The following is a 13,295-nucleotide window of genomic DNA, read 5'->3' on the forward strand; positions in this document are numbered from 1 at the left end:
TTTGCAAGTCATACCTGACTCCCAAAATCCTTTCTCTTAGTATCTATCAGCATTCTTTGAAAACAGAATGTCATGTTTGTTGTAGTTTGCATATCATAGACCTTATATATTCCAGAAATATTTTGAAATCCAAAGATTTGTCATTCATCCTCTGGAAAAGGTTTGGGAAAAGGTAAGTTTTTATTTGGTGCTGTATACCAGTTTTGGAGAAATATTACAGCATAGAGCAAGTAGAGGGTAATGGGTAAGAATGGTGGATTTGGCACCAACTTGGTTTAAATGCAGTTGTACTCTTTTTTTTTTTTTTTTTTTTTTAAGAGAGAGAGAGAGAATTTTAATATTTTTATTTTTTAGTTTTCGGCGGACACAACATCTTTGTTTGTATGTGGTGCTGAGGGTCCAACCCGGGCCGCACGCATGCCAGGCGAGCGCGCTACCACTTGAGCCACATCCCCAGCCCCATCAGTTGTACTCTTCATTAGCTACATGACCTTGGTGTTAATCACTTTAAGCCTACTTCAGAACTATTTTTAATAGAGTTGTTTCGAGGATGCTTGGCACAGAACTGATACTCAGTAAATTAGCTACTTTCAATTAGCCTTGCAGAGAGGAGTTCAAGACCCAGGTTAAGGCTTTGTAGCTTCCTAGGGTCTTTTGAATGAATTAGCTTATACTGTTGTCATGGCACCATTTTATTTCTGAATTTCTTGAACGTAAGCATTTCAAACTAAACTTTTAAATTATATTTTTAAAGTACATATAAACAAATTTAATTTAGCTTTGCAGTTATTTATGTATATTTATTTAGTTGAGGATGTTCAGGTTGTCTGAACTCAAGGTAAAGAGCCAGATTGAGACTAGAGAGTTATGTTAGGAAGATATAAGTATAGATATAGAATCACTATACCAAAGAGAAAAAATATACTCTGTAGGATATTTAATTTTGGCTTTAAGTCATCTTTTTAGGTTTGTTTGTTTATTTATTTATTTATTTATTTATTATCTCAGTGATAGATTGGGCAAGCTACCGTTATCACCTAAACAAAAAACTACATTTTCCAAATGGGTACGACCAGAAGATCTCACCAACAATCCAACAATGATATATACTGTGTCCAGTTTTAGCATAAAGCAGGTATACATTTATTTTGTCTACTTTTATGTGCAAGTTAGCATTTTAAGAAAATTTAAATATGGATTTTTTTCCTAGATTTTATATATTCTTATGCGTAAGTATAATTGGAACAGTTATTTATTCAATGCATTTAAAGATTGAGATAATTTGTAACTATGAATAAATTTTTGAGCATTTATGGATGCTCATGTTTGTAGATGAGAAACTTGAGATTCTGAATTTTGCCTTTGATAGGGAATAGATATAAAAGGTTTTTACTACTTAAATATCTAATTATTCTAAATTAACTTTATTGAAATACTTTACTAGGATTTGTGTGAGTAGAATTTATGAGTTAGCAACTTGACATTTCTGTAATTTTCCTAACAACACTCAAGAAGAAAAAATCAAATTTTGGGTGCATTGAATAAATATTAAGCTATTGTGATATATGAATGAAAACATATTATACATTGTTCTTGTTAACAGACAATAGTATCAGATTGCTCCTTTGTGGCATCATTGGCTATCAGTGCAGCTTATGAAAGAAGATTTAATAAGAAGTTGATTACCAGGTAAAATTTTGATTTGTCCCTTTTCATAGAATTGTTTCTTTTCTTTTTTTTTAAATGTTCATATTTTTTTTACAGAGAATTTTTTTTAATATTTATTTTTTAGTTTTCATGGACACAACATCTTTATTTTTATGTGGTGCTGAGGATCGAACCCAGCACCCCGACATGCCAGGCAAGCGCGCGCTACCACTTGAGCCACATCCCCAGCCCTCATATAATTGTTTCTTAACCAGATATTATAAACTTAGGCCTAGTAAGGCCTATCACAAGAATATTATGACCCTTTTGCAAATGATTCATATAGATGGAAAGATACGCTAAAGCAATCAGTACATGTGCATATGTAGTTAAAAAATATAAATGGAATAAATGTTTTGAAATGAAGTCAAAGTAAAATCACATTATATTTATGACACTTTGTAATTGTACTGTGCAGTAAGATGGCCACTAGCTACATATGGCTTTTGAATACTTAAATGGGTTAGTCTGAATTAAGATGGGCTACAAGTATAAAATGACTTGAGATTTTGAAATTTTTTTTTTTTTTTTTTTTTAGAGAGGGGGGAGAGAGAGAATTTTAATATTTGTTTTTAAGTTTTCGGTGGACACAGCATTTTTATTTTATGTGGTGCTGAGGATCGAACCCAGCGCCCTGCGCATGCTAGGCGAGCGCATTACCGCTTGAGCCACATCCCCAACCCAAGATTTTGAAAATTTAACACACAAAAAAGGGAAAATTGGAAAATACCTCAAATTTTTGTATAGAGTATGTGATGTAATAATATGTATGGTTTAACAAAATATATTAAAATCATTAAAGTGGGTATTTTTAATCTTGATACTAGAAAATACAAAATGGCATATTTTTCTATTGACAAGAACTGTTTCAGAATGTTTCTGAAATACTTTTAGTTTAAATGTTATATTAGCTTAAACTCATTCATTGTAAAAATTATTAAGCATAATTTTTTTATCCAGTGTTTTTTTTTTGGTGCTAGGGATTAGAGCCCAGAGCCTTATACAAATCAGGCAAACACTCTCCAAACTAAGCTATACCCTCAACTTTCATCCAGTTTTTCTTGAGTGGTTTTTGTGTGTTAAATCCCAAAAATACAAAGATAATTAGATAGACTTTAATTTCATCTGTTTGCCATACTAAGTAAATAATTTGCAGTATAAGTGATTTGGCCCAAATTTATTTTAAAAGAAAATTGATAGAGAGTTTTTAGAAGTATTTTGTGGTATAATTTTATGTAAGCTTATCAGCATTATACTTACTATCTTTGTTATTAGTTGAAATGATCTTCTTTTCTTTACCTCAGTGGTAAAAGATTATTTTAACTGCCTTAAAATATATCCACTTGGTGCTTTATTAAAGTGTATAGTTAAAAATTAAGGATTTTTCAGAATGTTGTAAAATTTATGCCCTATTTTATGATCTTATAAAATACATTCCTAAATTTATTTATAGTAAGTGAGCCCTTCGATTAGAGTGAAATTCTTTGTCTAGGCCTATTATAGGAAAATGTTATATTATAGGAAAATATTATATTTTTATAAAATTTTATAAAAATAATTTTCATACAATTTTATAAAATTGGTAAGACAATAACAAATGTCTGAATGGGATATGTTTAAATGGAATATAATATCTTATATAGTAGTTGATATTGAATATTAATATTATTATTTTAATATTTTTCCTTACAAAGCATAATTTATCCCCAGAATAAGGATGGTGAACCAGAGTACAATCCATGCGGAAAGTATATGGTAAAACTTCATCTCAATGGCGTCCCTAGGAAGGTGAATGTCTCTTCCCTTACATACTTTTGAATCTGAATGGAAGCAATTAAGAAATGTTCTGTGTAAACATTTTAAAAGTCAGTTTAGTTGATTTCGAGTCTGTGATTTTTATATATGTTACTCCTAATAGTGTCACATGCTAATAATGAAAAATAAAATCCATGAAAAATAGTCTGGTGGTTGTTTTGAGATAGGGTCTCACTATGATGCCCACGCTGGTGTCAGACTCCTGGACTCATATATTCTTCATATATGCCTGCCTCAGCTTGTCTTATAGTCGTACCCACCCCCACCACACACACACTCTTTTTTTAAAAGTGGTTCTAAGAAAATTTATGCAAAGTTCCAGTAAGTAACATTGAACTCTAAAGATCATTAATACTTAAAATAAACTTTGAGAGTTCGTAATTTTTTGAATAAAAGGGAATCAGACAAGCTAAGTCTGTTAGGTGAGGAAGAGTTTGTAGCCATAAGATGATGGAAGAAGTTTCTAAATTTTCTTTTGTGAAATATGCATAACTTAAGGGCCTTGCATTGTCATGATTTCCTAGCATCAACCTCAGCATTAACTGGGAGCTTGGTAGAATTGCAGAATTTCAAGCCTCACCTCAAACCTACTGAATGAGAATCTACATTTTAATGAGATTCCCTGGTGATTCCGGTCTGAAAGTCATTACTCTCCAGCTCAGTAATTCTCAAATTTTAGTGTGCACAGAATCACCTGGAGGGCTTATTAAAATATAGATTGCTGGGCCCTACACCTAGAGTTCTTGATTCAGTAGATCTGGGTTGAGACCAGAATTTGCAATTAACAAGTTCCTTGTGATGCTGATGCTGTTGTCTGGGAGCACCCATAAAGAGCCACTCTAGCAGATTACTTAAAAACAATTTTTTTTTGAGAATGTTTTTCTGAGCTGTATTTCTTAAATTAACCTCATGTTTGAAAAATCTTTCAAAGTGGAGTCGTAGGGCTGGAGATATAGCTCCGTGTTAGCACTTACCTAACAGCAGCAGCAGCAGCAGCAGCTCCACCACCACGAGAACAACAAACTGGTTTACCTCTTCGTGTCAGTGTAATTTCTAAAATTGTACCTTATTCAAAATGCAGTGCATAATCTTCTCTGTTAGTCTTCAATCAAAATTCTTCTTATCCCCTTGTCTTCTAAACTTAATAAGAATTACATACTGTATCTTTGTGGTGTTTATTTCCTGTTATTTTTACATATTTTTTAGCTGAACTTTTCTACTTTTACAACTATGTAAGATAATAGTCTTTTTACAGGTTTAGAAAAAAATGGCAGATAACAGTGTTACTTATCTTAATGGTGGGGTCCTTTTAAAATTATTAAAATATAATTACATTTTAGAATTTCTAATAATTTTATTTGTAGTTTTATGAAATGTTAACCAGTGGCTTACCTGACAGGTTAAGCTTGTAAGACACCATATTAAAATGATCAACATTGCTGGGAATGTAGCTCAGTGATAGAGCATTCACCTAGATACTAAGGTCCTAGATTCAATCCCCAGCATCTCCCCTCACCAAACAACAAAACCCCAACATTTTAAAATTGACTAGGATTCTAGAAGCCTGAAACTGTCATCATCTTAATAATAGACAGACTGTGCCTTTTATCTATATTGAAAGTTTTTTTTTCCTTGATAGGATTTTCAGATATTTTGTTTCACCTAAGAAAGTTAATATTCTCTTTCTATAGGTAATAATTGATGACCAGTTACCTGTTGACCATAAGGGAGAATTGCTGTGCTCTTATTCCAACAACAAAAGTGAATTATGGGTGTCTCTTATAGAAAAAGCATACATGAAAGTTATGGGAGGATATGACTTCCCAGGATCCAACTCGGTAAGTAATAGTATGATCCAAGCACAGACTTATTTTGTCTAATATGACTATTTTAAACTTGAAAAGTTATAGATGTTTTTGTTTATGGGAAAAGAGAAAGCAGAGTATCGGCCCCTGAGAAATGTTGATGAGCCCCCTTATTATGGGGATATATATGTTCTTGTGTAGGGGTAGCACATTGTGTAAATTAAGGTTCAGGGTGTTGATTTTCTCTAACTTTAATATTACTGTAATGTTGAGCTATGTGTCACTATTCTTTAGTTGTAGGAGATAAACTAACAAACTTAAGCCAAAAATTGGATTGATGTGACTTTAAATTTTGACACTAACCAGCTTATGACCTTGGAAAAGGTGTTTGCCTTTCTTAGCCTCTTTGTGTGTGTGTCATATAAGGATTATATTCCCCTCTCAGGATTTGTAAAGATGAAATCAAGTGATACATGAAAATCACCCATTATTTGTACTCGATTGGTTTTCCTGCCTAATACCAGGCCTCCTTCACTCTTGAGGATTTTATAATGCTAGGTGGAGAATGTAAAAGTCATAGTAGTCTTTCTTCCTTGTCTGTTGCTCTGTCCTTCAGATACTTTTTAGTTTAGTCTTCTAATTCATTGCCTGTTAATTTACCCAGTGCAGCTTGAGAGAAAGAAGGGGGATGTATGTAAACCAGTAGAAATGATTGTCCTCCTGCAACCATGTACTCGGTGGTGGATGACATCATCAAAGCATTTTTTTCTGTTATGTATTTTGCGTTTTTATCAGATTTACCAGTTAAGACAGTTCTGTTACATTCGGAGCAGAAAACAGCTTTTAACTATTTTCTGATTATCCCTATCAGAGTCATTATACCAAATCAATGAGATTTAACAGTTGCCTTCAGAATTATTTAAGAGTTTAAAAACATTTGACAATCCCTTAATGTGTTTATATTGCAGAATATTGATCTTCATGCATTGACTGGGTGGATACCAGAAAGAATAGCTATGCATTCAGATAGCCAAACGTTTAGCAAGGATAATTCTTTCAGAATGCTTTATCAAAGGTAAACTTTTTTTTCTTTTCTTTCTGGTATTAAAAGAGGCTGTCTTATTTAGAATAGAGATTGTAGAAGCTGTCATTTTTAGTTAACAGGGAAATTGTCTTTAAAATAGACTTCATTTTATGTGCTTGCTACAGTCTGTCCTCAGTTATCCTCAGTGATAATCACAGTTAATCCAAACTGTAGATAATCCAAAATTTTTGAATCTGGAGATATATAACTTGGAAAAATATTTTGCACTTACTAAATACTTACCAATTCAAGGAAAGATGGGAAAAGAGAAGTCTGAGAATTTAAGTTATAAGTGGATAATCCACATGTAGGGACTGGAGCATTATCCAAACAATAATACACATTCAGTAGCAAACTAGACAGCTCCGTGATTTGATAAATAGTATCTGTTTGAAGAAGTGCATTTGGTATTTCACAACTTCATCCTTATTTATAAACTAAAAATTTAGCATTTGCTTTTCTTTATTGTTAGGTGTCTGCCTAAAAATTGTCGTCTTGAAAATAAAGAAATATAATTTATAATATAATGACTTTAAAATATCTTCTTGTTGAAGTTTCTCCAGGGGTGATAGGGATAGCCCATTTTTTAAAAAGATTTCTACAAAAACATTTGTAGAAATTTCCATGCTAGCCACTAAACTAAAAGGAAAGATGGTGTGATCTGAAATTCTAAATGTGTTATCCTTTAATTTCTGTCTTTTTGGGGTCATTCTAGATTTCACAAGGGTGATGTCCTCATTACTGCATCAACTGGAATGATGACTGAAGCTGAAGGAGAGAAGTGGGGCCTGGTTCCCACACATGCATATGCTGTTTTGGATATTAGAGAGTTCAAGGTTTTGCCTTAAAATTTTTTCTCTTATTTTCTTATTTGGTAAGACATTGTAAGGATCCCAGTGATCATCAGACTTTTGGAAACTGACAAATCATGGTTTGGGTGGAATTTTTAAACCATTCAATGTATTAACTTGACCATTGGGAATTATGGAATTAAAGGTGGGAAATGAACACAGATATTGATGTTAGGATAGACACTGTTACATCTTTTCCTTTCTGTGCAAGTATCAAGGTTGAGGTGAACACAAAGCAGCCCCCACGGTTCCAGACTGCATGTTAGTGTTGAGGTCAGTTGCAGTGATAAGCTAGAGCTGAGTAGACACCAAGTAACTATTTGTGAAAGGAGGAAAAATAGGAAGATGCTTGGGAAAAGGACACCTGGCAGTGGGTTGTTTGTGTGAGCAAGGATTTGTCTTCCTTGGGGTCCTTGTGTGCTGTCAGGCCTTTCAGACCCTTTGTCAATATATACTGGGGCTTAGGTGTTCAGATGTGACTTTGTTAGTTCTTAGGTTGTTATTTTTAACTGAAAATTTGATCAGTTGTATGCATTGGAAAAATACAAAGATTATGAAGGAAGTGTTCATTAATAATAGAAAGTATAGTAATCAGATCATTCAACAATAACAGAGTGCCCCTGTGTGTTAGACTGCTATTTTTAATGCTATTTTAAATTTTAATCATAACTTACTTAAGGATGAGAGATACAATCTGAGAAATTTGTTGTTAGATGATATCATTGTTATGCAGATATCATTGTACACAAACCTAGACGGTATTGCTTACTTCACATCAGGCTATATTGTACTTGTGTGCTTGTGTCTTATAGTTCCTAGGGCCATGATGAACAAAACACCGTATTAATTTAATTTGAGAGAACGTGATGCCCTTGAGATATATGGTAAATATGAGATGCATGAGGCTACTGCAACCCAACACAGCATAAACTTTTAAAAAAAATTTTTTTAGTTGTAGATGGACACAGTATCTTTATTTTATTTATTTTTATGTGGTGCTGAGGATCAGTGCCTAACATGTGCTAGGCAAGTGTTCTACCACTTAGCCATAACCCCACCCCAGCATAAACTTTTTTTTAATAAGTAGAAGTACACTGTAAAATGATGATAGAAATACAGTAAATACATTAATCATTAATGTAATCCTTTATTTTCAAGTATCATACTGTACTATACTTTCATATAGTTGGCAGCACAGAGGTTTGTCTACAGTGGCATCGCAATTTTAAAGATATATATATATATATATACACAGCCTGAAGGTGATAGCTGTATATACAGTATTTTGGTTAACACAAACCTTTCAGCTTTCTTAGTTGCAAACAAATGAACAGTGAATTGCACCTTGATATTGTGTTGGCTAGACATCACTAGGCAACAGAAATTTTCAGTTCCATTATAAAAATTATGTATTTATTTCATTAAAATTGGCTAAGAATATCAAATTTTATGTGATACTAAATAAGCTGAGAGGTTTGTGCCATTCTTAAAATTGTAATTCCCAAAATGCCAGTTAAATATTGTGAATAACAGTTGTTATTGTTCAGTACTATCATGTGTGTTTTTTGTTAGAACATACCGTGAGATAAGTAGGTATTAGTGAATGTGACCAGTAGTGAGATAATGGCAAGTAAATTTTAAGTTTAGATAATGAAACAATCAATGGGAAAGTAAGTTTGAATTTGAGGAAGATTCCTGTGAAAGATATATCATTTACTTTGAATAATAGGATTTATTCTGATTGTCCAAAGTAAACTAGGTAATATGTTTATGAGAAAAATAGGAACCCATGGTTTGACCTGAAAACAGAACAGTTTGAAAAAAAAACTGCTGAATGCCAGTAATGTAGGAATGTCCATGAATTGCCTTTCTAGTTAAAAACAAGTAGCATTAGTTACATAGTGTCTCAATTCCTTGTTTTAGTGATTCTGTAAAGATTGTGGCATTGTACTAGAGCACGTGCATGTGGAGCAAACTGTGGTCCCGGGACAGGTTTCTTCACTCTAATAATGCCCACGTTTATTCTGCAGTGTTGTGAATGTTACTGATTAAAAACATTAACCAGCTTGAGCAGGTATCCCACACTGTGGAGTTGGCCCCAATTTCCTTTTGTTTATGTGAGCCCTTTGTATAGTCAGGGTTAATTTTTGCCTTAAAACATTCTTCATGTGTATTAAAATTTGAGGGTTTTTCCCAGTATTCTTTCATTGGGTATATATTTGAAGAGTTTCCTGGAGTTCTCTCTCTTCTCCCACCCAGTATTGGGTATTGAACCAGGAGCTTGGCACATGGCTAAGCTACCGCTCTACCACTGAGCTACATTCTCAGCCCCTTTTCAATTTTAATTTGAAACAGAGTTTCTCGTAACTTTGCCTGGACTGACCTCAAACTTGTGATCTTCTTGCTTCAGCCTCTTGATCTTTTTAGATGTTTTTTGGCTGATTTTATTGTCTTTATGTTGAGACATTGATTTAATTCTGATTTCTACTTTAAAATATTTCCATGTTGGCTTGGTGTGGTGGCACATACCTGTAATTGTAGCTACTCAGGAGGCTGAGGCTGGAGGATCACAAGTTTTGAGGCCAGCCTGGGCAACTTAGTGGGACCCTATCACAAAACAAAATTAGAAAAGGTCTGGGGATGTAGCTCAGTGGTAGAGTACCACTGGATTCAATCCTCAATATCAAAGTCCATGTCTGTCTCATACAGATATCATCAAATGTTTATCTCTACAATCTCATTTTTTTAGGTAGACTTAGTCTTGGACTAAAGCCACCCATGATCATTTGTGACTTTCTTAATAAGATTTTTCTTAATAATATTTATTAATATTTCCATAAAGTTATAACCCTTTTTGTTTGCTTTTAATATGCTTACATATTCTGAGATCTTGTCTTCATTTTAGTCTCAGCTGTTCTTGGGTCATTTTTGTGTCTCTTCCTGGAGGTAATGTTCCATAAATAGTTGTCTGTGAAGGTACATCTCTGGTTCAGACTGCTGCCTTTCAGTCCAGACATGTCTCATCATGGGATTTCTGATATCTTCCAAGGCTTTTCTATTTCTGCTATTTGGAAATAACCCATGGAAATGGGATGTTTCAGCACAAACCATATTTTTTAAAAAAGATTTTTTAGCAATTCTTTCCCTATTTGGGACCCTTTGAATTGCTGGTTCTCTATTTAGCATTAAAAATCTACAACTATTAAATCCTTGAATGTCCCTGATACCTGGAAGCTGTCTCTGAAAAGCTTAGTAGAAGTCTCTTTTCCTTTGTGTTCCTCTTTCAGAAATTGATAGAGTCCTGAAATAATGGAGATTTCCTGCTTATGCAGAATGAGGTTTATGAAAGAAGAGTTAGAAATAAGTGTTGACCGATGTGTAGTGAGGCACAGGTGGTGGTGAAGAAATTGAGAAAATAATTGTATTATTGAAGCTTCTAGGGAATATAGCCTGAGAAAAATGAGTATCACTCATGTCTGGAAATCATATCTACTCCAAGCCACAATTTACCATCATTTAGAATAACAAAGAAATGTGAGTTTTTTCTTCTTTTTTTTTTTTTTTTTTAATTTTAAATATCCCCCAACCAGTTTGATTTAGGACATTATCAGATAAAAGTGCATGGTATTCCTAGTGGACTGCTTGAAGTAAGACAAGTATACTTTTGGAATTATCAGCTCTGTTATTTTTTAGTGTTATCAATTCTGTAGATAAATCCAGTATTTATGGAACATTTATCATACCTGAAAACTGTGCCATAAACTCAGTGGAAACTTCTGATAAAGGATAATAGGGGCTGAGGGTGTAGCTCAGTGGTTAAGTGCCCCTGAGTTCAATCCCCAGTACCAAAAAAAATAGTGTCACCACTTCAGAATTTATGATCTCATTGATCATATGTCTATTTGTACAAGTAGAAAGCAATATAAGGCACTATTTTAAATTAATATAATATAGATTATCAGCACTAGAAAGTTTAGAGGAACAATAATAAAAGGAAACTACTAAGTGCCAGATAGTTTGCATTATTATCACCTTTAATCCTCCCCAAAGTCTTGTAGGAACACATCGTAATCCTCATTTTACATATGAGTAAATACATGCTTGGAATGTAAGGGACCCACCCAGAGCCTATACACCTGTAGAACTGGCATTTGGTCCCATTTTATTCTACTTTTCTGCTGCTCAGTCTTCACTGAGAGAAGGTGACATGGAAAAGGCCTTCAGCAAAGGAAAACAGCATGGACTAATGCCTTTGGAGGCAAATTTACAATTTTTTATGGGTTTAGAGGAAAAACTGGAAAACAAAAGGGGGCCAGAATAGAGAAGGCTTTGAAAAGGCAGGAAATGATGCTCTAAGGCATCACTTTCAGATGAAATGTCCTACAGTGATGGGAATTTTCTCTATTTATACTGTCTAGTGCCTGAGCTTCTATACACATAGTCATTGAACGTTTGAAATGTGGTTAATTTTTAAGGAACTGAATTTTAAATGTTACTTAATTTAAATAACACCATGTCTGGTTAGTGACTATAATATAGCTCTAGGAAGTTAATAATTTACAATTTTGATCAGATATGTGATATGGTGAAAGTGTTAATTTGAAGGGAAAAAATTAATACTCAAAATTCATCCTATTAAAAGAATGGTAAAACCAATAATATTCTAAACCTGTTTTGCAACGTAATGTTATCCCCTTTTTTAAAATACAGGGACTTCGATTTATTCAATTGAAAAATCCTTGGAGTCATTTACGTTGGAAAGGAAGATACAGTGAAAATGATATAAAAAACTGGACTCCAGAGTTGCAAAAGTATTTGAACTTTGATCCCCGAACAGCTCAGAAAATAGATAATGGTAAATATGTCTTACTTTTTATTTATATTTATTAAAAAATTATTTTTCAGTACTGTGGATCTAACCCAGGGCATCATGCATGCTAGGCAAGTACTCTACCACTGAGCTATACCCCCAGCCCTTTTTATTTTTTTGAGACAGGGTCTTACTAAGTTGCTCAGGTTGGCTTTGAATTTGTGGTTCTCCTGGGTAGCTGAGATTACAGGTGTGAACCACCCTGCTTGGCTGATATCATGTTTTAATAAGGTGAAATGTTCTTAGCTGATTTAAGTCATATATCATTAAGATATTTTTAGATTAACAAAGACATTAATTTTCAGGAATATTTTGGATTTCCTGGGATGATCTCTGCCAGTATTATGATGTGATTTATTTGAGTTGGAATCCAGGGCTTTTTAAAGAATCAACATGTATTCACAGGTAACTTTTACATATTTTAAAGTATTCTACACCATTTAAATTTGAAATGTAATTGTTAATTCAGGAGGAATAGCATTCTCTTATTTTTGTCATGTCCACAGATGAGCACCTTATAATAGTTGTTTTATTTCTTGGTTATGCCAAAAAATTGTAAAGAAGAATAAAACCAAAGAATCTGATAGCTTAATTGTATTTTAAACACAGTACTTTTTAAAGAGTGTTATATTTTAGCTCTGTGATAAATTGAATCCCTATTTTCTTCTTTGTTTACTTTATCTTTTAGTACCTGGGATGCTAAGCAAGGACCTGTGAAAGACGCCTATAGCCTAGCTAACAACCCCCAATACAAACTGGAGGTGCAATGTCCACAAGGGGGTGCTGCAGTTTGGGTTTTGCTTAGCAGACACATAACAGACAAGGTACTGATATCCTTCAACTGACACCCCATACTGAAATTCTTCTAAATAGAATTGGACCATTAATACATAATTTGATTATCAGCCTGTTTAATTTATATTGGTGCCCTGAAATTGTGTCTTCTAAGATAAATGAATATTTTCCTTTGAGGGAAGTTACACATTATAATCATACACTTAAGATCTTGTTCAAAAATCATTTCTGAAGCTGGGTGTGGTGATGCATGCCTGTAATTCCAGTAGCTCAGGAGGCTGAGAAAGGAGGGTCACAAATTCAGAGCCAGCCTCAGCAACTTAGTGTGGCACTAAGCAACTTAATAAGACCTGTCTGTAAATAAAATG

General features: G+C 33.6%; 1 protein-coding gene across 3 annotated transcripts in view; it reads left to right on the plus strand.

Annotated features, from left to right (window-relative positions):
* Capn7 (calpain 7) overlaps positions 1–13,295 on the plus strand; it is a 34,555-nt gene that overhangs the window by 13,221 nt on the left and 8,039 nt on the right. For 2 of the 3 annotated variants that reach the window (XM_015494467.2, XM_048801169.1), the window contains exons 6-14: positions 1,009–1,135; positions 1,604–1,689; positions 3,402–3,495; positions 5,214–5,360; positions 6,296–6,402; positions 7,127–7,247; positions 11,973–12,117; positions 12,438–12,537; positions 12,821–12,956. In XM_015494467.2, coding sequence (XP_015349953.1) covers positions 1,009–1,135; positions 1,604–1,689; positions 3,402–3,495; positions 5,214–5,360; positions 6,296–6,402; positions 7,127–7,247; positions 11,973–12,117; positions 12,438–12,537; positions 12,821–12,956 — 1,063 coding nt within the window. The remainder of the gene's footprint in view (positions 1–1,008; positions 1,136–1,603; positions 1,690–3,401; positions 3,496–5,213; positions 5,361–6,295; positions 6,403–7,126; positions 7,248–11,972; positions 12,118–12,437; positions 12,538–12,820; positions 12,957–13,295) is intronic. The other variant, XM_048801170.1, reaches the window with a different exon arrangement.

This window comes from Marmota marmota, unplaced genomic scaffold, assembly GCF_001458135.2.
Source record: "Marmota marmota marmota unplaced genomic scaffold, marMar, whole genome shotgun sequence".
NCBI lineage: Eukaryota > Metazoa > Chordata > Mammalia > Rodentia > Sciuridae > Marmota > Marmota marmota.